The sequence below is a fragment of the Tachysurus fulvidraco genome, chromosome 7 (genome assembly GCF_022655615.1).
Source record: "Tachysurus fulvidraco isolate hzauxx_2018 chromosome 7, HZAU_PFXX_2.0, whole genome shotgun sequence".
NCBI lineage: Eukaryota > Metazoa > Chordata > Actinopteri > Siluriformes > Bagridae > Tachysurus > Tachysurus fulvidraco.
This window is the reverse complement of record NC_062524.1, coordinates 16,844,555-16,867,970: the sequence shown is the minus strand read 5'-3', so window position 1 is coordinate 16,867,970 and position 23,416 is coordinate 16,844,555. Positions and strand designations below refer to the sequence as shown.

The 23,416-nt window shown below is 44.1% G+C and overlaps 1 protein-coding gene across 3 annotated transcripts in view; it reads left to right on the top strand.

Annotated features, from left to right (window-relative positions):
* dnah6 (dynein, axonemal, heavy chain 6) overlaps positions 1-23,416 on the top strand; it is a 48,988-nt gene that overhangs the window by 10,156 nt on the left and 15,416 nt on the right. For all 3 annotated transcript variants that reach the window (XM_047816503.1, XM_047816502.1, XM_047816504.1), the window contains exons 21-62: positions 77-127; positions 214-306; positions 468-587; positions 699-879; positions 1,243-1,339; positions 1,439-1,643; positions 1,848-2,012; positions 2,206-2,316; positions 2,570-2,695; positions 2,781-2,936; positions 3,111-3,272; positions 3,579-3,716; positions 3,912-4,079; positions 4,404-4,552; positions 5,297-5,404; positions 6,271-6,832; positions 6,937-7,059; positions 7,706-7,888; positions 7,966-8,109; positions 8,640-8,728; positions 8,924-9,056; positions 9,223-9,370; positions 9,677-9,834; positions 11,461-11,592; positions 11,834-12,005; positions 12,110-12,256; positions 12,880-12,953; positions 13,477-13,631; positions 13,823-14,054; positions 15,124-15,276; positions 15,751-15,891; positions 17,836-18,078; positions 18,232-18,399; positions 18,606-18,841; positions 19,216-19,477; positions 19,555-19,678; positions 19,767-19,963; positions 20,203-20,406; positions 21,436-21,561; positions 21,960-22,124; positions 22,884-22,951; positions 23,184-23,364. In XM_047816503.1, coding sequence (XP_047672459.1) covers positions 77-127; positions 214-306; positions 468-587; positions 699-879; positions 1,243-1,339; positions 1,439-1,643; positions 1,848-2,012; positions 2,206-2,316; positions 2,570-2,695; positions 2,781-2,936; positions 3,111-3,272; positions 3,579-3,716; positions 3,912-4,079; positions 4,404-4,552; positions 5,297-5,404; positions 6,271-6,832; positions 6,937-7,059; positions 7,706-7,888; positions 7,966-8,109; positions 8,640-8,728; positions 8,924-9,056; positions 9,223-9,370; positions 9,677-9,834; positions 11,461-11,592; positions 11,834-12,005; positions 12,110-12,256; positions 12,880-12,953; positions 13,477-13,631; positions 13,823-14,054; positions 15,124-15,276; positions 15,751-15,891; positions 17,836-18,078; positions 18,232-18,399; positions 18,606-18,841; positions 19,216-19,477; positions 19,555-19,678; positions 19,767-19,963; positions 20,203-20,406; positions 21,436-21,561; positions 21,960-22,124; positions 22,884-22,951; positions 23,184-23,364 — 6,750 coding nt within the window. The remainder of the gene's footprint in view (positions 1-76; positions 128-213; positions 307-467; positions 588-698; positions 880-1,242; positions 1,340-1,438; positions 1,644-1,847; positions 2,013-2,205; positions 2,317-2,569; positions 2,696-2,780; positions 2,937-3,110; positions 3,273-3,578; positions 3,717-3,911; positions 4,080-4,403; positions 4,553-5,296; positions 5,405-6,270; positions 6,833-6,936; positions 7,060-7,705; positions 7,889-7,965; positions 8,110-8,639; positions 8,729-8,923; positions 9,057-9,222; positions 9,371-9,676; positions 9,835-11,460; positions 11,593-11,833; positions 12,006-12,109; positions 12,257-12,879; positions 12,954-13,476; positions 13,632-13,822; positions 14,055-15,123; positions 15,277-15,750; positions 15,892-17,835; positions 18,079-18,231; positions 18,400-18,605; positions 18,842-19,215; positions 19,478-19,554; positions 19,679-19,766; positions 19,964-20,202; positions 20,407-21,435; positions 21,562-21,959; positions 22,125-22,883; positions 22,952-23,183; positions 23,365-23,416) is intronic.

The window sequence follows — 23,416 nt, the reverse complement described above, 5'->3', positions numbered from 1 at the left end:
GAATTGATGAACTGATGATGTTTTATGATGAGTGGCATGGGTGGTTTGTATGTTGACTTTTTATGTCTTCTCTCAGATTTCAGGCCAGGCATCAGGAGAGGCAGCTCTAGAGACGGTGGTGAAAAAGGTCAGTTGGTGCAAAGAGTTCTATATCTGCACAGATTTATCTTTGTCACACGTTCGCACAGATTTATAGATTGATATTGCTGCTAGGTGGAGGACTCATGGAAGAGCACAGAGTTTGTGGTGCTGTTACATCGTGATTTCAAAGACGTGTTTATTCTTGGAGGCACTGATGATATCCAGGTGAGAAACTAAGAAATAAACCCAGTGTGACAGGATATACCATAAATGCACAGGATAGTTCACTTACTTGGATGTAGCTCTGTTTTTTTAAACAATTCTAGTAAATCACAACAAACGTTACATGCTGGTTGTGGACACGCTTTGTGTGTGTTTGTGTGTAGGCGGTGTTGGATGACAGCATCATCAATATGGCCACAGTGGCATCTTCACGTTATGTGGGTCCCATAAAGGCCAAAGTAGATGAGTGGCAGCAACAGCTCTCTGTGTTCAGCCAGACACTGGTAATCAAACTCAGTGTATTTGTCGGTGCTAATTTTTAAAGACAAATCATTAGTTCTTATGCAGTTATCTGAAATACTGCTAATTATCTAGTCTTTTGTTTGTGTGTGCAGGAGGAGTGGCTGACGTGTCAGAGGAACTGGCTTTATTTGGAGAGCATCTTCAGTGCCCCCGATATCCAGAGGCAGCTGCCTGCCGAGGCCAAGATGTTCCTGCAGGTGGACAAATCCTGGAAAGACATCATGAGGAAGGTCAACACCTTTCCCAACTCACTGCGTGCTGCAACAAGGCCAGGTCAGACACAGTACTGTTTAATCGCATGAGATATAAGACCTAGCATATGGTACCTCTACAATTCCGTACTGAGTGAGGCTGTTATAACCAGAATAGATTTAATAGAGCTGTTATAACACTCTTATAAGACTTCATATATAAGATATCAGCAATATGGCACTTATAACCATTATAATGCAATAAACATTTATAAAAGCCATAAGAAACATTTTATTATTATAGTAAGACAAACAGACTCATGACAGGATTCAGCCTCTCTTTCAGGTGTATTAATGCTGAAGTGGCCTTAATGAAATAATCCTTTCATGACATCCTATAATATAACTATCTTATATCATAGATCTTTTTTCTTTTACACTTTAGGTCTTTTGGAGACCTTCCAGAACAATAACGCTCTACTGGAACAGATTCAGAAATGTCTGGAGGCCTATTTGGAGTCTAAGAGGGTTATTTTCCCCAGGTGTGTAAAGCCGTACACACAATTCAATGCACTATACTTACAAACACAAATACTTATGTATTTAATAACTCAATATTTATGCATGCATACATTCATCAGGTTCTATTTCCTGTCCAACGACGAGCTGCTGGAGATCCTGGCACAGACGCGCAACCCTCAGGCGGTGCAGCCGCACCTCAGGAAGTGCTTCGACGCCATCTCCCGGCTGGAGTTTGCTTTGCAGTCGTCTGATGCTGGCAGTGAGACTGCTGAGAAACAATACAGCAGTGACATCCTGGCCATGATCTCACCTGAGGGAGAGAAGGTCAAAATCTCATTTAACCATAAAATCAGTTTTTTTTTTTTATGTAAATTTTGATTCAGTTGAAATGATTTGTATTCAGTTTCTTATGGATTTATGAATGAGGTGTGTGTGTGTGTTTGTGTGTGTGTTTGTGTGTGTGTGTGTGTGTGTGTGTGTGTGTGTGTGTGTGTGTGTGTGTGTGTGTGTGTGTGTGTGTGTGTGCAGGTGCCTCTAGGAAAAGGCCTAAAAGCTCGTGGGAACGTGGAAGACTGGTTGGGGAAGGTGGAGGAGTCCATGTTCACCTCTCTCAGACGCCTCAGCAAGGCCGCCATCTCAGATTACGAGAGTAAAAAGCGGGCGGACTGGGTCTCGGCCGGACATCCTTCACAGGTTTGTGCGTGTGATCTAGAAAGTGTCTGGTTTTAGACCTACTCTAAAAAATACTGCATTATTGAACAGGGCTGACTGTCTGTATTCTAAAACTGCTAGTTTATTGAGTAACCAGTCATATGTTAGTGTTATTTGAGTAGTGATGCTCATAATACTCAGAGAAAAACCTCACAAAACAGCATTTTCCATGCAGGTGGTGCTGACCATCTCCCAGCTGATGTGGTGTAGAGAAATGGAAAACTGTCTGGAAGGAGACCACAACCACTTCGAGGCCCTGCAGGAGTTTGAGCGCACAAACATTGAGGTGACGCCCTAGCTAAATTAGTCGATTAGTAATCCAGTAATTACGATGAAACTGATGGCAACGGCATGTAGTTTTGAGTCAAGATCAAAACCTTTGAAATTTTAAATGAGCTGATGAGCATCAGATTATATTACTAGCAAAAATGCACTAAATTACTAAATGTAGACTAGATTGTCGAAACTACAGCATACTTGTGTGTGTGTGTGTGTGTGTGTGTGTGTGTGTGTGTGTGTGTGTGTGTGTGTGAGTCTAGAGACTGAATGACCTGGCATCTCTGGTGCGAGGCAACTTACCCAAAATCCATCGGAACATAATCACAGCTCTCATTACCGTGGACGTCCATGCCAGAGACATCGTCTCTGAGCTCGTCAAAGCAAAGGTACAGACCGTTACACAACTTTTACACAACTCGTTTTATATGCAGCAAGATCACGTATGTCGTCTTCGTGTACGTCTTCACGTAGGTGGACTCGAGCAGTAGATTTGAGTGGCAGAGGCAGCTGCGGTATTACTGGGATATGGATCTGGATAACTGCGTGGTCAGAATGGCTCTGTCTCAGTACATCTATGGATACGAGTACCTGGGAGCCTGTCCGCGTTTGGTCATCACCCCACTCACGGTAACACGCATCAACATGCTATGAATGTGCTCATAGTTCATTATCAATGTGCTAGACAGCGTTATTCACCACAGGTTTTAGGTCTTAAAGGGATGTTCATGTATGACATTTAGGTCAGAACTCATTAAGTCTTTTTGAGCATGGCTTGCTTGTACATAAGTGTTTTGTTTTTAGGACCGTTGTTACCTGTGTCTAATGGGGGCACTACAGCTGGACCTGGGTGGTGCTCCGGCAGGTCCCGCTGGCACCGGAAAAACCGAGACCACTAAAGACTTGGCCAAAGCCCTAGCCATCCAGTGTGTGGTCTTTAACTGTTCTGATGGACTCGATTACAAGGTGACTAAGTTATCAGTTAGGATTCACGTCCTGTTTCCGACTTCACACACTTTTTACAACGAGTCAGTAAAAGTGTAGTGTAGCTGTCTGTCCCTAGGAGGCAGCAGAGCCCTGAATTTCTCACACGTCCTCAGCACACGGCCTGCATTGCAATTTTGAGAGTTTTACTCCTGTACTTTAGACAGTGTGAGAAAATGAGTTCCTCCTGATGGAATAAATGTAGTCTTTATTATCAGTCTGAATAACCTGGTCAACCATGCCACTGCGTGTTTGTGTGTGTGTGTGTGTGTGTGTGTGTGTGTGTAGATGATGGGTACATTCTTCAGTGGTTTGGCTCAGTCTGGAGCCTGGTGTTGTTTTGACGAGTTCAACCGCATCAACATCGAGGTGCTTTCTGTCATCGCCCAACAGCTCATCGCTATCAGAAACGCAAAGGCAGAGAAGGTAACACACACACTCACCCGCACACACACACACACACACACACACACACACACACACACACACACACACACACACACACACACACACACTCAGATGCAAGGTCTTATGATGTTTAGTTAATGAATGTGAGTGTAAATAAATTGGATGAATGTTTTGTGTGTGTGTGTGTGCGTGTGTGTGTATGTGTGTGTGTAGTTGTCTCGGTTCATGTTTGAAGGGAGAGACATTAAGCTGGTGAAGACATGTGCCGCCTTCATCACGATGAACCCAGGCTACGCAGGCAGGACTGAGCTCCCAGACAACTTGAAGGCCCTGTTCAGACCCATCTCCATGATGGTGCCCAACTACACCCTCATCGCCGAGGTGTGTTTGTCCCGTCGTTCATTACTTTGCTGTAATCACAGGACCTGAGTATTTAATGCCTTTCCTAATAAATACAATAAAAGATATATTTGGATGCATTACAGAGTCATACCATGGCATTTAACACATTTGTTGAAACAGAATCTCATAAGTAATAATACTGCATAAATGGCTGCCCACTGCTCCGGGTGTGTGTTCGCGGTGTGTGTGTGTGTGTGTGTTCATTGCTGTGTGTGTGCACTTCACCATACTTAGCTGTATATCACGTTGCTATTTTTTTTGCTATTAAATAGTATTCTCTCTCCTCTCGTTCTCTGACTGTAGGTGATCTTGTACTCCGAGGGCTTCGAGTCGAGTAAAACTCTGGCAAGGAAAATGACTCAGATGTATAAGCTGTGCAGTGAGCAGCTTTCCCAGCAGGACCACTATGACTTCGGAATGAGAGCCGTCAAATCCGTTCTCGTCATGGCAGGGTACGTCTGTCTGCCTACGAACAGGCTAAATATTTCTATTCCTTTGCTTTGCCTCAGAGTGACTTTAAGTTAGTTGGACAATCCAAACAAAGAGCTGGAAAAGGACAGAGGAGCAAAAATCGCTTTTTTGTCTTATATCATCCCGTCTACTCTATATCTGCTGGTTTGCTCGTACTGCAGCCCTACATGTCGTCTTATTGCTAATGAGCCTGGAACGATTCGATTCGTAAAGCCCATTTAAAAATGATAACTAAAGCAGCCTGTAATTGCAACAGAAGTCTTTAGGACTCAGTGGAGCAGCTCTGTGTGTCAGGGTATAAATCAGGATCAAACAAAAGTGTCTACTCTCAGATACTCCAGAACGACAAGAAAGCAACAACAAGTGGCAGATTCAAGCCAACAAAAAGCTGAACAAAAAAGCGTTTGGTGTGTCAGGTGTTCAGCTCAGAGTCTATTTATGTATGTATATTAAAATTTAAGGGCTACGATGTGGAACATTTCAGATTAACAGACACTTGTGAGATCTATTTTTATTGTACAGATGCTGAATTGTATCTTTAGTCATCTCTGTAGCGTGAACACATGTTAGGTAGCAACAGCTGTGTGTGGATGAGTGTGAGAGAGAAACTGTACTAATGTGTTAAATAAAGTAAAAGTGTGTGTGTGTGTGTGTGTGTGTGTGTGTGTGTGTGTGTGTGTGTGTGTGTGTGTGTGTGTGTGTGTGTGTGTGTGTGTGTGATTCAGGTCTCTGAAGCGAGAGAACCCCGACCTGAGTGAGGATGTGGTGTTGATTCGAGCGCTACGAGATTCCAACCTGCCCAAGTTCCTCAAGGACGACGCTGAGCTTTTTGGGTAAAAGGAAAAAAAAAAAAAACGACCATAAAATATCAAACCAGGTCATTTTAGTAAATAGCTGCAAACATGTGGAGTTTCAATGAAGGTCAAGAAAATGCATTTTTTTTACTGACATTTGTAAATTTATTCAATTAAAAAGCTGCCGTTATAAAAAGCTACGCCTATTAAATTAGCACCTCGTAGCGTTTCTGCACGTCTCAATTAAACGCTGAATAGATCACATGAAACTACTCTGTCAGGGCTTTAATTCTCTACTGATTAATGTTAAGCACTTATTCATCTGCTATTTTCTCTACAGAGTTTACAAAAGATTTAAATGTTAATACTGGGCTGGATTTGAAAGTGAAAGTGACATGACATACGGCGTGTACGGTTACTCATACTTAAGTACGGTTACTCATACTCAAAATTTGTTCTCTGCGTTTAACCCATCCAAAGTGCACACACACACACACCAGTGAACACACACACAGTGAACGCACACCCGGAGCAGTGGGCAGCCATTTATGCTGCGGTGCCCGGGGAGCAGTTGGGGGCTTCGGTGCCTTGTTCAAGGGCACCTCAGTCGTGGCCAGCCCGAGACTCGAACCCACAACCTTAGGGTTAGGAGTCAGACTCTCTAATCATTAGGCCATGGCTACACATGAATACATATATATATATATATATATATATTCAAGGTAACAATCTATCATTGGCAGTAAGGATACTACCTATTTAAATACAAACTCTAATGATCACAGTCCAGAAATCAGGTTCGATTGGGAGCAAAAGAGAGAAAAATACACAAATCTAAATCTTGATTTAGAGTCATCTGTATATTCAATGTAAAAGCAATCAAATCTTGTCTTGTGTATACACAGCGGTATCCTGTCGGACCTTTTTCCTGGCGTTTCTATTCCCAAGCACGAATACGGATCGCTCCAGTCGAGTATCAAGGCAGCTCTGTGTGCCCGATCCCTGCAGCCCATCCCCAGTATGACTGACAAGGTGATCCAGCTGTACGAGACCATGCTGGTGCGCCATGGTGTCATGCTTGTGGGTCCTACGGGAGGTGGTAAGACCACGGTGTACCATGTCCTCGCCGACGCACTGCTCACTCTCTACGAAGCCGAGGGCTGCGAGGCTAATCCCTTCTACCAGCCCGTCAAGACCTACGTGCTCAACCCGAAGTCTGTAAGCATGGGTGAGCTGTACGGCGAAGCTAACCCTCTCACGATGGAGTGGAACGATGGTTTGATGGCACTGTGCGTCCGTGCCGCCTCCAATGACCCCACTGACACGCACAAGTGGGTGGTGAGCGATGGACCCGTGGATGCGCTGTGGATCGAGAACATGAACACAGTGTTGGATGACAACAAGATGCTGTGTCTGGCCAACAGCGAAAGGATCAAGCTCACACCTTCTATACACATGGTGTTCGAGGTGAGATGAGAAAGCAGGATGAACAGCTTAAAGCAATTTTTTTCCCTATTAGTCTACACACTGTTATGTTTGTCTGCCTCTCTGTCTGCCTGTCTGTCTCTCAGGTTCAGGATTTAGCTGTAGCCTCTCCTGCCACGGTCAGTCGGTGTGGGATGGTATACATCGACCCAGAGGAGCTTAAATGGCTGCCATACGTGCAGACATGGCTCACAGGGCTCTCAGACAAGGTCCAACACACACACACAATCACACACACACTCACATACACAAGGCCATATTTTCCTCATTCTCATACATTTAAAACAATGCATAAATTTCCATCAACTAATCCAGGCCACTTTTCTGCTCTGAGTCCTGCACCAACGCTTCTGCACCATCATTCCAGATCAGAACCCTTTGTTTATCACTTTGAGTCTTTCCAAACTTCAGCTGGTCTACAAAATTAGCCATTTTGTAATTCGTTTGTGAACACTAATAGCACTAATGAGTGAATTCCCACAGGAGTCGATTAGCATGACGCCTGAGACGTAGTACTAATTGCCGGAATTGGTGTTCAGCAATATCTGTGCTTGCACATTTAAGTGATTGATTTCCTTAATCAGCAATGTTGGAATAAAAGGAGCACTTAAGAACTTGGAAGGAAACGCTTGGAACACTTGGAAGATTGTGTGTGTGTGTAAAGTGTAAAGATCACAATCGCCCTACATGTGTACTAAAATTAATTGCTGTTGGTTATTGAGTTTACTTTTAGAGTTACAGGAAGTTTAGCTAATTGAAATGCTAATTAGCGTGTTTGATACCACACTAGCATGTGTGTGTGTGTGTGTGTGTGTGTGTGTGTGTGTGTCTGTGTGTGTGTGTGTGTGTGTTTAGGTTCCAGAGCCTGTGCGTAACTACCTTATGCAACTCTTTGTGCGCTATGTGGAGAATGGTCTCCAATTTGTTTTGAAGCACTGCACCCAGGCCATGGCCCAGGTGGACATCAGCAAAGTCACCACCCTCTGCTGCCTCCTTGAGGCACTGCTGTTCAGCAAGGACACCCCCATCCTTAAAATGGTACAGTCTCATCTTGTCAAATTCTTAATGGCTCATGCGTTTAAAGTTGAAGCTAAAGTTTGTACACGTGCCTACAGGACTCTGCTAAGCTGAACGTTGTGGTCTGCCAGACGTTTGTTTTCTGCTACATCTGGGCCATAGGAGGGAATCTGACAGACAGCTGCTGGGACGCTTTCGACAGCTTCATCAGGCAGCAGTTCGAGGACAATTCAGATGCCAAGGTAGCTGCTCGGCTGCTACACTCCACTCTACTGAACTCATCTTCCTAGCAAAAAGTCAATGTACTAGTTCCTAATGGTGTTCCACACGGTCATTCTAACTGGACAACACCTTTTAACTGGACATTGCATCAACTTTTTGGAAAAATGAAAAGTTTGCAAACACTCTGGTCGAAAGACATTTTCGTCTCGTTCTTTCATTTCATCCACAAAACTGCCCATCTTTAATATGAGTCCTGCGAGGGGTTTATTTCAGCAGGTTTGAAAGAGAGATCATAGAGAGTGGGAGGGAACCAGAGCAAAGCATGATGCTGAATAAGGAATAAGCTGGTGCTGGAAAAATGATGGAATGATGTTCTCATATTTTATTAGAAAGAGCTGGATGAATACTGCGACGAGCTAAAAAAACAGAATGAAAATGAGACATGTTGAATTCATTTTTTAAATAATGGTCTTTACTGTACTTTTCTCTTTGGGGTGTATAGTATAGTGATTAATGTCATTGTATCTCTCTCCATCTCTCTCTTGCTAAGCTTCCAGTTGGAGGGGACTTATGGAGTGTGTATATGGACTTTGAGACTAAGCGCTTGGAGCCATGGGAGAAAATCATTCCATACTTCAGGTTGATTGACACGTGCACCCACAAAGCCACACCCATGGGGACACAGGCAGTTGCCACCCCAGTTTCACAACATTCGTTGAACAATAAACAGCTTGAATAAAGTTGTTATTTTTTTTCTTTAGGAAAATTCGATTCTGATGTATAAGAGAAATAAAGCGCTTTGAGTCATCGTGTTATCTTATATTGATTTGTTAGGTATAACAGGGAGATCCCTTTCTTTGAGATGTTGGTGCCCACTATGGATACGGTGCGCTATGGATACTTGATGGAAAAACTGCTCTCTGTGGGACACTCTGTGCTTTACACCGGAATCACCGGTGTAGGAAAGGTAAAATTGTGTGTGTGTGTGTGTGTGTGTGTGTGTGTGTGTGTGTGTGTGTGAGAGAGAGAGAGAGAGTGAGTCTACAACTAGAGAAACAGTATATATGTAAACTGTTAACCTGTATGTATGTCATATGATGTGTGTGTGTGTGTGTGTTATCTGTGTTTACCAGTCCGTGGTGGCTCGTGGCTTGTTGAACAGCATACAGGACCAGGCAGGGTACGTTCCCGTCTACATCAACTTCTCGGCCCAGACGTCCTCAGCTAGGACACAGGAGATCATTGAGTCCAAATTGGAGAAGAAGAGGAAGAATATACTGGGTTTGCACATACACGCACATACATATCTTCACTAGTCTATACAGTTAATCACCCTGATCTATGCTAACAGAATATATTTATAAAATTGCATCTATATTTCAGAGAATTTCAGTAAGGCTGAAACTAATAAGGTGACCTTCCTGTAGTCGCTGTCACATTTCCTCTGTTTCTGATTTAATGTAGCAGTGAAAAAACAGGAAGTATTTTCATTAAAGGCTAATCCAAAATTCTGTGTGTGTGTGTGTGTGTGTGTGTGTGTGTGTGTGTGTGTGTGTGTGTGTGTGTGTGTGTGTGTGTGTGTTTCAGGTGCTCCTGCTAATAAGCAGGTGGTGGTGTTCGTGGACGATCTGAACATGCCAAAGTTGGACTCTTATGGCTCGCAACCTCCAATAGAGTTGCTGCGCCAGTTTCAGGACTTCAAGGGCTTCTACGATCGTGACAAGTTCTTCTGGAAGGAGATTCAGGTACATTTGCTACACAGGATATTAATGACTTTGTTTATCATTTTCACTCGTATGTGTCAGAACTCTTTTCACACTTCCTGGGTTGCGACGCTACTACCAGGTTGGTGGCCATCTTGGAGTTTCACTTCCAGGGCGGCGGCCATTTTAGGTATCAAGCTTGCCAGATTTTCTCCTCAGTTTGCCTTGTGCGCCTGTCTTGTTTTTCATCCTGTCTTGTTCCTGTTTTTGGTCTGTCTGGTTTGACTCTGTTGTTTCTGATTTCTGTTTTTGCCTTTCCTGCATTGTTCTGACTACCTGTACTACCTGTGCACCATTGTTCTGACTACCTATGTATTGGATTGTTTTACGACTCTGTGTTTTTGCCTGCCCTTTATTACCATGCCTGCCTGTGTACCGGATTTCCGACTGTTCATTTCGTTGTGTCTTTGCCTGCCTTGCATTGTTCTGCCTGTGACAGGACTATTGTGTTGCTCCTGTCCTAGCTATCTGCTTGTATATCTGTCCAGCTCAGACAGTACCCAGACAGTACCGTCTGGCCTGTTATAGACTCCGCAGAAGCACCTGACCTTCCAACCCTCCTTGGAAAGCAGATAACTGATCTAACGAAGGCCACCAATGAGCTCATCTGTCACTTTTTTTGCTGTCTCCAGTTCAACCACCCCTGCGCCCATGACTCTTGATGCTCTTTTAGCCCTCCCATAATGACTTCAGCCCGGGAGCCACATCTGCCTCACCCTGAGCATTTCTCTGGAGAACCAGGGATGTACCGGCCTTTCCTTATGCAGTGTGCTGTCGTATTCGAGTTGCAACCCTCTGTTTTGCAGTCAGATAGCTCCAAGTTGGCTTATGTTATCTCGCTGCTAACCGGCAAGGCCAGACAGTGGGCAACCTCAGAGTGGGAATGCTAGTCAACCCTCTGCATTTGCTATGAAGTGTTTAGCAGAGAGCTTTGCAACAGGATGCTGCACGGTCACTCTTTGAGACATCTCAGGGCAGTCACGCCGTAGCCAAATATGCAGTAAACTTTCAGACCACTTCTGGAGGTTTCTGTCCCATTCAGCCTATGGAAATCGGCTGGTGACACCTTTCGACCCACAGAAAAGAAAAGATGGCATTCCCAGGTACTTTGCCTTTACTGTGGGGAGGCTGGTCACATGGCCGCTTCATGTCCAGCAAAAGGATGGCGGTCTCCAGCTCCATCCAGACCGCTTTTCAAGATTTGCATCTCTGTTAACCATCAAGACCATTGTCTGGCAGCCTCCATTGACTCTGAGTTTCTGGACGAGGAATTGGCTAACCAGATGGGCATCAAGACTGATCCCTTGCTGTCTGTTCTCCAAGTCTGGGCTATGAATGGCCATGTCGTACCCAACCTGTACGCCTGAACACCACAGAGCATTACCATGGGTGGATAATAGGGCTGTGCAATATGGACAAAATAATCATATTGGGATTTTCTGTACCAAGGCTACAGCAGGAAAAAAGCTCAGTCTCACTCTCTCCTCTCAACTTTTCCCTTCATCCCCTTTTCCTCATTCTTTCTACTCATCCCTTTGTCTACATTCACTCATGTTCTATCTAATCACTTTATCAACTCTTCCTTAAAAGTGTTCCTTTTTTTTTTAGGATATGACCATAGTGGCAGCGTGTGCACCCCCTGGTGGAGGCCGTAACCCTGTGACCCCTCGTTTCATCCGCCATTTCAGCATGCTCTGCCTTCCGACGCCCTCTGAGAGCTGCCTAAAGCAGATTTTTAAGGTCTCTCATATAGATAAACAAAACCACACACACACACACACACACACACAGTGGCTTAGATACACCTGACAGGCATACCCTGTTAAACACACGCACATGCTGTACCAGTCTCATGCTGTACCAGTGTGGCTCAGTGTCTTGTCAGCATGCATGTGTGTTTACAATCATTGGCTATTTTTATCAGGTATACAGTGTGTGCTTTGTAGCCCATCTGGAGTGTGTGTTGATTCTGTTTCTGCAGGCAATCCTGAGTGGATTCCTCAGTGATTTCCCAGCGGCAGTGAAACAGGCTGCAGGCAGTATAGTGGATGCTGCAGTGGAGATTTACCGCCGCATGAGCGTGGATTTGCTTCCTACTCCAGCCAAATCCCACTATGTGTTCAACCTGAGAGATCTGTCCAAGTGTGTGCAGGGTGAGACACACACTCACATACAGTACACAGTCATGACTTATACACCACACACACACACACACTTGATTTATGGTGACCTATGTGCTGGTGTTGATGTGTTTTAGGCATGCTACAGTGTGAGCCTGGCACGGTGCAGGATCAAAACCAGATCTTCCGCCTCTTTTGTCATGAGTGTCAGCGTGTATTTCACGACCGTCTCATCAACAACGAAGACAAGACCTACTTCAACACCATGATCTGCGAGATGGCCAGTAAGAACTTTCCAACATCATAAACCACCATTGTTCTTGCTGAACTGGTAGCAAAGTGTATAAGTAACTCATAGAGCATGAATAAACTCCTTAATGAATTCTATGACATGTCAAAACCATGTAGCCTGAGACACAATTTACGGATTCGTTTTTTTATTTTTCTTTCAGTTTTCTTAAATATTTAGTGCATAGACTGAAAAAATATAGAGCTAGCTTTTATTTTACTACCACAGGAACAGGGGGTATGGGGGGATGTGGTAGCCTAGTGGATAAGGTTGTGAATCCAGGATCTCCAAGCTGCTGCCACTGCTGGGCCCCTGAGCAAGGGCCTTAAACCTTAATTACTCATCTGTATAAATGAGAAAAAATGTAAGTCACTCTGGATGATGGCGTCTGCCAAATGCTGTAAATGTAGATTCCAGCTATTGTAACTGATGTAGAAAACTACGCCCTGAAAACTACAACCATATAAGCAAAGTGCCAGTTAAAAGTGACAGATGGTGTACAGAGTATAACGGATCAGTAGGAAATGAATGATATCCGATAGAGAAAGCTACAGGACTGGCATTTCTCATGTGACCTTTGTCTGAAACCTTAACCTTAATCTTTGTTGTATCTTTCAGGTAGATATTTCAACATCACCTTGGAGCCCAGTTATCTCACCAAGCATCCAATTATTTTTGGAGATTTCATCAAGGTAACAAAGTATTATAATAATGCTAAGCTTCAAATACATATATACACTTGGTGTTATCATAAAACTCAAAGTATTATTTATTTAATTTACCTTCTCAGCTATTTTGCATATAATAGCCAATCAGTTCTAAAGAGGTGTGTTTTAATTTTGTGTTTAAATGGAGTTTGACCATTTAACAAGCATCCAAAGACTTTTTAAAACATGGCAGTTGCAGACAGGATGTAACAGACGAACAGAGAAGTGTATGGCTGCATTGTGAAACTAGGCTGTGTAGAGTCCCTACTTCATAGGTATAAAATCGGACCACAAACCTAACGTTTGAGCCTCAAAAACGCGTGTAAGCAAAGCAAACGGCTGTATTCAACAACCCGGATATGTAACGCAACATCATGAAGAAGAAACCAGCTTTGTGAGGTTGCAAGCACACACACTCTGTAGGATGACACATTAAAGGGAAAAAGGCTTTGTTAGTCTTCAAAGCTGACTTAGAAGTAGTTTGCTGAAGGATTTTTGTTTTATGTAGGTCGGAGCAGAGAAAGCTGACCGTGTCTACGAGGACCTGACAGACACAGAGAAGATCCGGAACGTTCTGCAGGACTATCTGGACGACTACAACATGACCTTTTCCAAGGAAACCAAGCTCGTGTTTTTTCAGGATGCCATCGAACATGTCTCCAGGTAGATGACATGACTTTAAAAAATTTGTATTGGAGCTGTGGAAAAGTTTTTACACCCCCTTCCAATCAAATCTAAAAAACAGGTTAAGACAGTAATAAAATGGGTAAACCGTCATTATCCACATCCATCACTTACAATTTTAGACTCTGAAAAGAAGTAATCTCATAAACCATGTCATGTTTTACCCTTAGAATCGCCCGCATGATTCGACAAGAACGTGGCAACGCCCTTCTGGTCGGTGTGGGCGGGACAGGGAAGCAATCTCTCACACGATTGGCCGCTCACATGTGCGGCTACCGCTGCTTCCAGATCGAGCTCAGCCGCGGCTACAACTACAACAGTTTCCATGAAGATCTGCGTAAACTGTACAAGTTGGCTGGTGTTGAGGGCCAGGACATGGTTTTCCTCTTCACTGACACTCAGGTAGACACAGGACATGTCCCGAATCCAATGTTTACAGCATCACAGCTACTCCATTATTTTACTTTGCATACAATACAGTACAGCACCTACAGGACACAACAACAGCTCTATGCTACAGATCACTTTATCCCCTCACATATAAAACACTACTAATACTATATGGAACAGAGAAGCCTTGATGCCTAGATATGCATCTTTGTCATATTTGAAAAATTCATAATGTACAGTGTCTGTTTTAGTTATTTCCTATCCAGACTATGACATACTCAAGTAGTTCTGTATGTTCCAAGTGCATCCTTTTCAATCTCCTCAGGGTTTATTTAGGAGAACGTGTTTCAGAAACGTTTAGAACTGCCTCATTCCTTAGATCACCTTCGAAGGACCACTAAAGACCCTAAAATGGCATATATAATGCACATTAATGGCCTTTGAAGCTGATCTAGTTACAGCTGATTTATAACATTCTAGGTGTTCAGTCTCAATTCTACACTCATTAGGATAAGGTCTGTGCAGAAGAAAGCAAAGTGAGTTTCACAGAGAGTGAGAAAAACTTTCTGCTCACAGGTTGTGTAGCTTTGGGTTCTGGTCAGGAAACCATACATGAATTAAGATGGGGATATGAAAACAGAGATGGCCCAGTGTATTTAGTGAGTTGCAAATATCTAATAAACTACATTTGGACCATGTTTGTCAATGAATAGAAAGAAAATTTTTAAACTGTTCCACTTAGATACACTCACATGTCTGCAGTAGAACAGAATGCTCTTCATGTGTGTCCCAGCTTGGGATCAGAGTAGAAGGTCAGCCATCTCCCAGATGTTTACAAGTTAAGGGCCTCTCTTATGACGAGCTCAACAGTGACAGTTTAGTGGTGTCTCTAAACCACCAAACCACCTACTGTGCCTTCGGAACGAGCTAAAATAACAAACCTAAAAAGGCAGTCGCACTCCACATGGGACTCGGCTCTTATCTTATCATGCTGGAGAAGTTTGTGCTGAACTTATTATTGTTAAAGAGTTTAAACTGTAAGGTGTTGTGTGCTTAATGAGGTTATTGTGATGTTCCTCAGATCGTAGTGGAGGAGTTCCTGGAGGACATCAACAACATGTTGAACTCTGGCGAGGTTCCCAACCTGTTTGAGAAGGACGAGCTGGAGCAGGTGTTGGCAGCGACGCGCCCCTTTGCCAAGCAGGCAGGCATCCCTGAGAGCAACCGGGATGAGGTACACAACGGACCATGTCAAAATCCATGTATTTCAGGCACCAGGCCCTGTATAATGCATCATTTATCCATTTATCCATTCAACCATCTATACTTTATTCCACCAAACCACCTTTTCATAATACTACTCATCGATTGATCTATTCATCCATAATATAATCCAATCATTCATCCCTCCATCCATAACACCCACCCACCCATCTATCTATCTTCTATCTTCTTGACTAACATCTATTTACCTTTTTGTCTATATTACTAATTTATTTTGCTCCCAAGTTGTTATATTTATTCTCATTGTTCTATACATTTTTTTCACTACCCATGAAGTCCAATCCATCCATCCATCCCTTTATTCACCTGTTATTTCTCTATTCTATTTATATCGTCTGCTTACCTGGCCCATAGTCCATCCATCCATCCATCCATCCATCCATCCATCCATTAACACAATGCTGAATTATCACTTTGTACGCAGGTCTTCCAGTTCTTCATCTCTCGTGTACGAGAGAAGTTGCATATTGTGTTGTGTATGAGTCCAGTGGGCGACGCCTTCCGCTCACGATGCCGAATGTTCCCATCGCTCGTCAACTGCTGCACCATCGACTGGTTTGTCCAGGTCGGTACTTCACCCCTAAAATAATCACACGATTTTCACCTTTTTTAACAGAAATTTTTACTCAGTATCTTTAATGAATATTAAAAAGCATATAAACATCATTCTGACCCCAGTGTAAAAAGTGGCATACCGAATGTAGTGTAAAAATGCAGGGATTTATGATTACCTCTGGATTCCTTTTTTTTAGCTTATTGGAAGGGTCTGCAAACATGTTAAGAGCATTTGTGTGTCTGTTACCATAAATGCTGCTTATATCGCAAACAATTAATTCCGTTTGGGAAATTGTAGATGTAATGTTATGATACTCCTGCTATAAAATCTAATGAGATGGCCTGCTGTGATGAGGCTTGTTAGTGTCAACGTGTTATAGCTTCGCTATTTCGGCAGATCGGTAGCGTGCGAGCCATTAGTAAGACCTACTATTCTACTTTTCTTATCGGACAAAGAGTCAAGGAGCTAAAACGCCGTCTGGGTAAATCATCTGTGTGAATATGCAAGTTGGAACCTGATGACAAAACCATTCACACTCACGCTTTAATTAAGCATCTGGTTTTGGTTGACTTCTTTAAGTTTAAAGCGTTTTTTTTTTTTAATTATTTTTAACGGATGGATTTGTGACATGTAATTATGAAGAAAGAAGAATGCAGTCGCGTCTGGTCTGAGTCTAGGTCTCATTCTTCCATAGACAATTTGTATTAACCACTGATGCTTCTTATTTCTTCACGCAGCATCAGCTTCTTTCATCTATCCATCTCTCTCTCTCTTTCTCTCTCTCTCGCTCTGTCATTCTTCGATTCCAATCTTTTGCTTCTCCTCTGTTCAGCCAGTGAGTTAATGAGTCGCATGTTGCTGGATCTCTGCAGGCTGCTTATGAGAGCATTGTGCTAATTGCTATGTAAAGTGTGTACGAGGAAGCGAGAGGCAGAGAGATAGAGAGAGAATGTTTCTCTATATATGGAGATAGTTACACATTAAAGTTTGCCTGTGTATATCTGTGGATTGTGTGCTAGTTTTATGTCAGGTTTAGTTATGGTGTGTGTGTGTGTGTGTGTGTGTGTGTGTGTGTGTGTGTGTGTGTGTGTGTGTGTGTGTGTGTAAATTACTCAGCATTTAGTATTTCATGCTGGTACTTTATTCAGGCTCCTGTACTTGTGTACACACTTTGCATCAGGTTTTCTTCAAGGAACTCTGTATTTTGCTGCATTCATCCTTCCCTTCTTAGTTATAACTATTCTTAGCATTCGTGCTGCTGAGACCCCTCCCCCAAAGCACGTTGCTGCCACCACCATGCTTCACTGCACTGATGATATTATATTAGCCTGTTTATAAGGTTTACACAAGGTGCAGGTCTTAGAGTTCAATTTTAGTCTTGTTTTTCCAGGAAACCTTTTTTCCTCAGGCTCTCAGGAGGCACATATCTAGACATGGAAATATTTAGAATAGACCAAAGCCAATAAAATGTATTCATACCAGAGATGGGGGACTCGAGTCATATGACCTGACTCGAGTCAGACTTAAGTCGCAAATTTGAGACTTGAGACTTGCTTGACAAATATTAAAAAAAGACTCGACTTGACTTTGACTTGACATTCATGACTTGAGACTTGACTCGGACTTGAGTTAAATGACTCAGAGATGGGGGACTCGACTTGACTCGAGTCAGACTTAAGTCGCAAATTTGAGACTTGAGACTTGCCTGACAAATATTAAAAAAAGACTCGACTTGATTTTGTCTTGACATTCATGACTTGAGACTTACTTGTGACTTGCACATGTTTGACTTTCTCCCCCCTCTGATCCATACCATACTTATAGTTTAAAATGCCGTTTCATAGGAGGCACAAATACCCTCTACTGTGATAGTGTTTTTCCTGTTAGTGCATTGTCCAGTGCATTAGAATTATAACTAATTATCACCTTTCCTCGTCTCTTTCTGTGTCTCAGTGGCCGCACGAAGCTCTCCTGTCTGTCTCTCAGACGTTTTTCCAGAACGTGGATTTTGGCAGCGAGGAGATGGCAAACTGTTTGTCTCAGATGTGCGTGGAGATCCACATGAGTGTGACGGACATGGCCGAGCGCTTCTATTCAGAGCTCCGCCGCCGCTATTACACCACACCCACTTCTTATCTGGAGCTCATTAACCTTTACCTGAGCATGCTGGAGAATAAGAGGCAGCAGCTGGAGGCGGTGAGGGTTCTAAATACACAAAAAACCTAAGAGCATTTCCATGGATCCAAAGCAGTTTTTAAACGCGATATGAGAACTGAGTGAGAATCGACACTGACGAGTAACATGTGAGTGTGTGTGTATGTGCGTGTGTGTGTGTGTGTGTGTGTGCAGGCTCGTGATCGGGTGAAGAACGGTCTGACAAAGCTGTTGGAGACCAATAAGCTGGTGGACGATATGAAGGTTGAACTGTCGGCACTGGAGCCTGTGCTCAAACAGAAATCTATAGACGTCAATGCCCTCATGGAGAAAATTGCTGTGGACCAGGAGCAAGCTGACCAGGTGTGTGTGTGTGTGTGTGTGTGTGTGTGTGTGTGTGTAAGATTAAAACGCTACACTGGATTCTGCTAGATGGCTGGATAAGTAATAAAAATTGAACACTAAAAATTGATGGATGGTTTGGTAGATCGATTGTTAATAAAGTTGGAACGACTCGATATTTTAAGACGTATGAGTTATAGCATTCTCTACTAACCTTTAACCCACAGGTGCGGAGAGTGGTGAAGGAGGACGAGGCCTTGGCGAAGGAGAAAGCCAATAACACGAAAGCCATCGCAGAAGAAGCACAGAGAGACCTGGACAAGGCTCTGCCTGCTCTGGAAGGTGCTAACAAGGCTCTGGATGCGCTGGACAAGGCTGATATCGCCGAGATCCGTGTGTTCACCAAACCGCCTGACCTCGTAATGACCGTCATGGAGGCAGTGTGTATCCTGCTCAATGCCAAGTGGGTGCTATGACAACTCGGTGTGTGAGTGAGTGAGTGAGTGAGTGAGTGAGTGAGTGAGTGAGTGAGTGAGTGAGTGAGTGAGTGAGTGAGTGAGTGAGTGAGTGAGTGAGTGAGTGAGTGAGTGAGTGAGTGAGTGAGTGAGTGAGTGAGTGAGAGAGAGAGATTGGTGACTTCTCAACATGCTTATGTAGTTTTCAGGCAGGGGTAATACTAAGGAAAACTTGGAGGCTGTATCATGTTTTAACTTTGCATTTTTACATTTTAACATTTAGAATATTAGAGTATTGTAATAATTTTTGGTGACAGTCACAGGTGTTTAGTAGTGTTCATCCACACCGCAACCAGATTCCCAATGATTTCCCCTTACACAGGACTGACTGGGCGAGTGCCAAGCAAGTCCTCGGCGATGCCAACTTCCTGAGGAAGCTGACGGACTACGATAAAGACAACATCCAACCACAGATCCTCCAAAAGCTGCAGCGCTACATCCAGAACCCTGATTTTATCCCTGAAAAGGTGGAGAAAGTGTCTAAAGCCTGCAAGTCCATGTGCATGTGGGTAAAAGCGATGGACCTTTATTCCCGTGTGCTCAAAGAAGTCGGACCTAAACGACAGAAACTGGCTTCCGCCCAGGTAAGTTTCTAACAATTGGCATTTGTCCACTTTGTTTATTACCATTGGAATCATTTGTCGTGCTTGTTCAATACCAGGCCGAGCTGGATGCAACTTCAGCAACTCTGAGAGAGAAGCAGGCCAAGCTACAGGAGGTAGAAGACAAGATCAACGTTCTGCAGCAGCAGTTCAGCTCTAGCGTTGCTGAGAAAGAGGCCCTGGGTGAGAGTCAAGCAGAGCAACGATGATTAAATCTGTATTAAAACGGAAGGATGAATATTTATAAATACGCTTGTCTGTTTGTGCGCAGCTGATAACATGGCGCTGACCAAGGCGCGGCTCAGTCGCTCAGGGAAACTGACTTCGGCGCTGGCTGACGAGCGCGTGCGCTGGCAAGAGAGCATTGCATTGTTCCAGCTGGAGATCAACAACCTGATTGGAAACGTGTTCATCGGCGCCGCATGCGTGGCTTACTACGGAGCTTTCACTTCCCACTACAGACAGCTGGTACAGTGTTAACACACTCACACAGAGGTTACAGGGTCTGAATGTAAACCTAGAGGTCACTGTTAGGCCACTAGGGGGCAATAAACAGAGCTACAGGCAAAATGTGCTAATTATAAGTAATTCTTTATTATCAAGCTAAAAGAATCATATAATGACTCAGGAAATAATTGAGTGTGTGTGTGTGTGTGTGTGTGTGTGTGTGTGTGTGTGTGTGTGTGTGTGTGTGTGTGTGTGTGTAGCTGATAGAGCAGTGGATCTCTCGCTGTCAGGAATTGGGGATCCCCATCAGCTCCAACTTCAGTCTAATTGGAATTCTGGGCGACCCGTATGAGATTCGGCAGTGGAACACAGAAGGTTTGCCTCGTGACAACGTTTCTACCGAGAACGGTATTCTGGTGACGCGTGGACGCCGCTGGCCCCTCATGATTGACCCCCAAGATCAGGTGACCTTCCCCAAGTCCTAAAGGCCATTATAATCAGTTAGAATGTAATGAGACTCGACTGAAGTTTGCAGTATGGAGAGCAAACCAGAGTAAATTGTAGGCTAATATGTAAAGAGAACAACACAAGGAATTTCTGTACCGCAGTTCAGGCCCTGATGTTTACTGTCTTCTCCAGCAGAGTAAATTAGCACACGCTCTGTCTCTGTTTGTTACCGGGCTGCTGCGTGTGCACTCTCTCTTCCAATCAGGCCGTCTTTTCTTCACTCTCTGACTCCTTGTCGTTTTTGTTTTACTCTCCATTCATCTCTTCATCTCGCTCAGAGGCTTGGCAGCTCCTCCGAGACAGAAACGCACACACATATTGTTGCTGCGCAAGATATTTACATACTGTCCTCATCTCGGCTCAGCTCATCTCCCCAGTCTGCTCTGCCTGACACACATGCAATCAAATTTCTTTTAGAATTTTTCCATTTATACAACAAATGTCAGATGCATTTATAGTTACATCTAATGTTATGGAACATCTGCAAAACCACCTGGGGGTAGAACTCTTTCAGACAGAAATACTTCTGTTGATTAAACCAGGGGGGCACAGTGGCTTAGTGGTTAGCACGTTCGCCTCACACCTCCAGGGTTGGGGGTTCGACTCCCACCTCTGCCTCTGAGAACATGGAGTTTGCATGTTCTCCCCGTGCCTCGGGAGTTTCCTCCGGGTACTCCGGTTTCCTCCCCCGGTCCAAAGACATGCATGGTAGGTTGATTGGCATCTCTGATTGGCATGTGTGATTGGCGTGTGTGAATGAGAGTGTGTGTGTGCCTTGCGATGGGTTGGCACACTGTCCAGGGTGCATCCTGCCTTGATGCCCGATGACGCCTGAGATAGGCACAGGCTCCCTGTGATCCGAGGTAGTTCGGATAAGCGCAAGAAAATGAATGCATGAATGAATAAATGTTGATGAAACCCAACAGAAGTCAGTGGAAGTTTGTGTTCAGGAAGTATTTTAACGGTATTCTGGTTGTGACTTTTAGGCAAACCGCTGGATCCGCACCAAAGAGGCAAAGAACGGACTGAAGGTCATCAAACTGACGGACGGCGGCTTCCTCCGCACTCTGGAGAATGCCATCCGCCTGGGCATGCCTGTCCTACTGGAAGAGGTGACCTTTATGTCCTCACAACTTTATAAACCCGTGCTAAAGTCGTACAGCCAGACGTTCAGGTCTGGGGCAGGAATGTTTTACTCTTGCTCATGTGCACAGGCGACACTTTCAGTTGTTGTGCCTTTTAAAGGACAAACAGATGGTGCGATAACTTGATGTGACCGTTTGAAGTGATAATTGATGGTGAACTCGTTACCCAGCTGTGAAACAGATTCATTTTGACGCTTATGTGATCGAGGAATTTGATGGTGTGCAGCTGCAGGGTTGGTTTTCAATATTATAATCAGTCAAATTACTTTGTGTTTGTGTGTGTGTGTGTGTGTGTGTGTGTGTGTGTGTGTGTGTGTGTGTGTGTGTGTGTGTGTGTGTGTGTGTGTGTGTGTGTGTGTGTGCAGCTTAAAGAGAATCTGGACCCTGCTCTGGAGCCTGTCCTGCTGAAGCAGACCTTCGTCACCGGTGGCAGGACGCTGATCCGTCTAGGAGATTCTGACATCGACTATGACAAAAACTTCCGCTTTTACATGACCACCAAGATGGCCAATCCCCACTACCTGCCTGAGGTGTGTGAATGCTTTGTCACACCATTAGAATTACAGTAACTGGCATGGGAGACTCCAGTGGTATTATTAGTACGAGTGTTTTAATATACAGTACATCCCCAAAACCGAACTACCGCTCATGCTGAACTCGTCCTGTCAAAAGTTCTTCAGCGCTGTTGTATAAACACAGCATTAACCTCTATAGAATTTCCTCAGTAGTTCACATTTGCTCACAAAATAACCTGTGACATGCCCCTGCTGCGGTAATACCCGATTCCAGCCGTTCTGTTGGCTCACACCATTGCTGTTTTGTGGACATTATCGCGTCCTCTTTGAGTAAGAACACTAGGACAGCAACACGATGATTGGACGGCCGAGTGCCAGGGTGCAGCGCCCCGGGGCTTGGCACTGGCTTAAAGGTCAGCTGGATGTGGATGTGACACCAGATACGGCTGCCAAGTAGATAATGGCAACAATCCGGCGCGGTTCGGTTAGAGAGCCGAGCTGCACAGATGACGGTTTGACAAGCCAAGCGTGCATTTCCTCTTTCCTCCCTTCATGTTGCATTTGGGTCAAAACGGCCTGTTTAAAGTGGAAAGATACTAAAAATGTTCCTGGACATTAAACTTTATGTGAGCGGCTCAATTTCTGTAAAAGCACTGGAAAAGATCGTTGTGAGGTTATTTCGAGTGTAAGGGAAGTATACAGGCTTTATTTCTCAGACTCTCATGCAGTACAGCGTTCAATTACAAGGGTGTCAACGATTCTCTTTGCTCACAGGTTTGCATCAAAGTGACTGTTATCAACTTCACGGTGACTAAGTCAGGACTGGAAGATCAACTCCTGAGGTAAATCTTTTTAGGTTTTCACGCATCCACGATTTTCCAGATTATCCGCCGTTTTCCATACGGCGCCGATTCGAAAGCGAGTGTCTCCCTCAGGACTGTCCTTCATCACCTCTCAATTTATTCTGGACATAAATCTGTACCTTACAGCTGCAACTGTTATTGTAAAAGACTGTCCTGAGCTCGTCCCAGGTATGTTCAGATTTCTGACGTTTTTCTCGCTCCGTCTCCTCAGTGACGTGGTGCGTCTGGAACAACCCGAGCTGGAGAAGCAGAGGAATGAGCTGATCGTCAGCATCAATGCCGACCGCAACCAGCTTAAAGCCATCGAGGAGCGAATCCTCAAGCTGCTCTTCACCTCACAGGGCAACATCCTCGACAACGAGGAGCTCATCAACGCCCTGCAGGAATCAAAGGTCAGGGGTCATTTTGTCGTGTGTGTGTTTTGAGTGATGGGGTTCTAGTGAT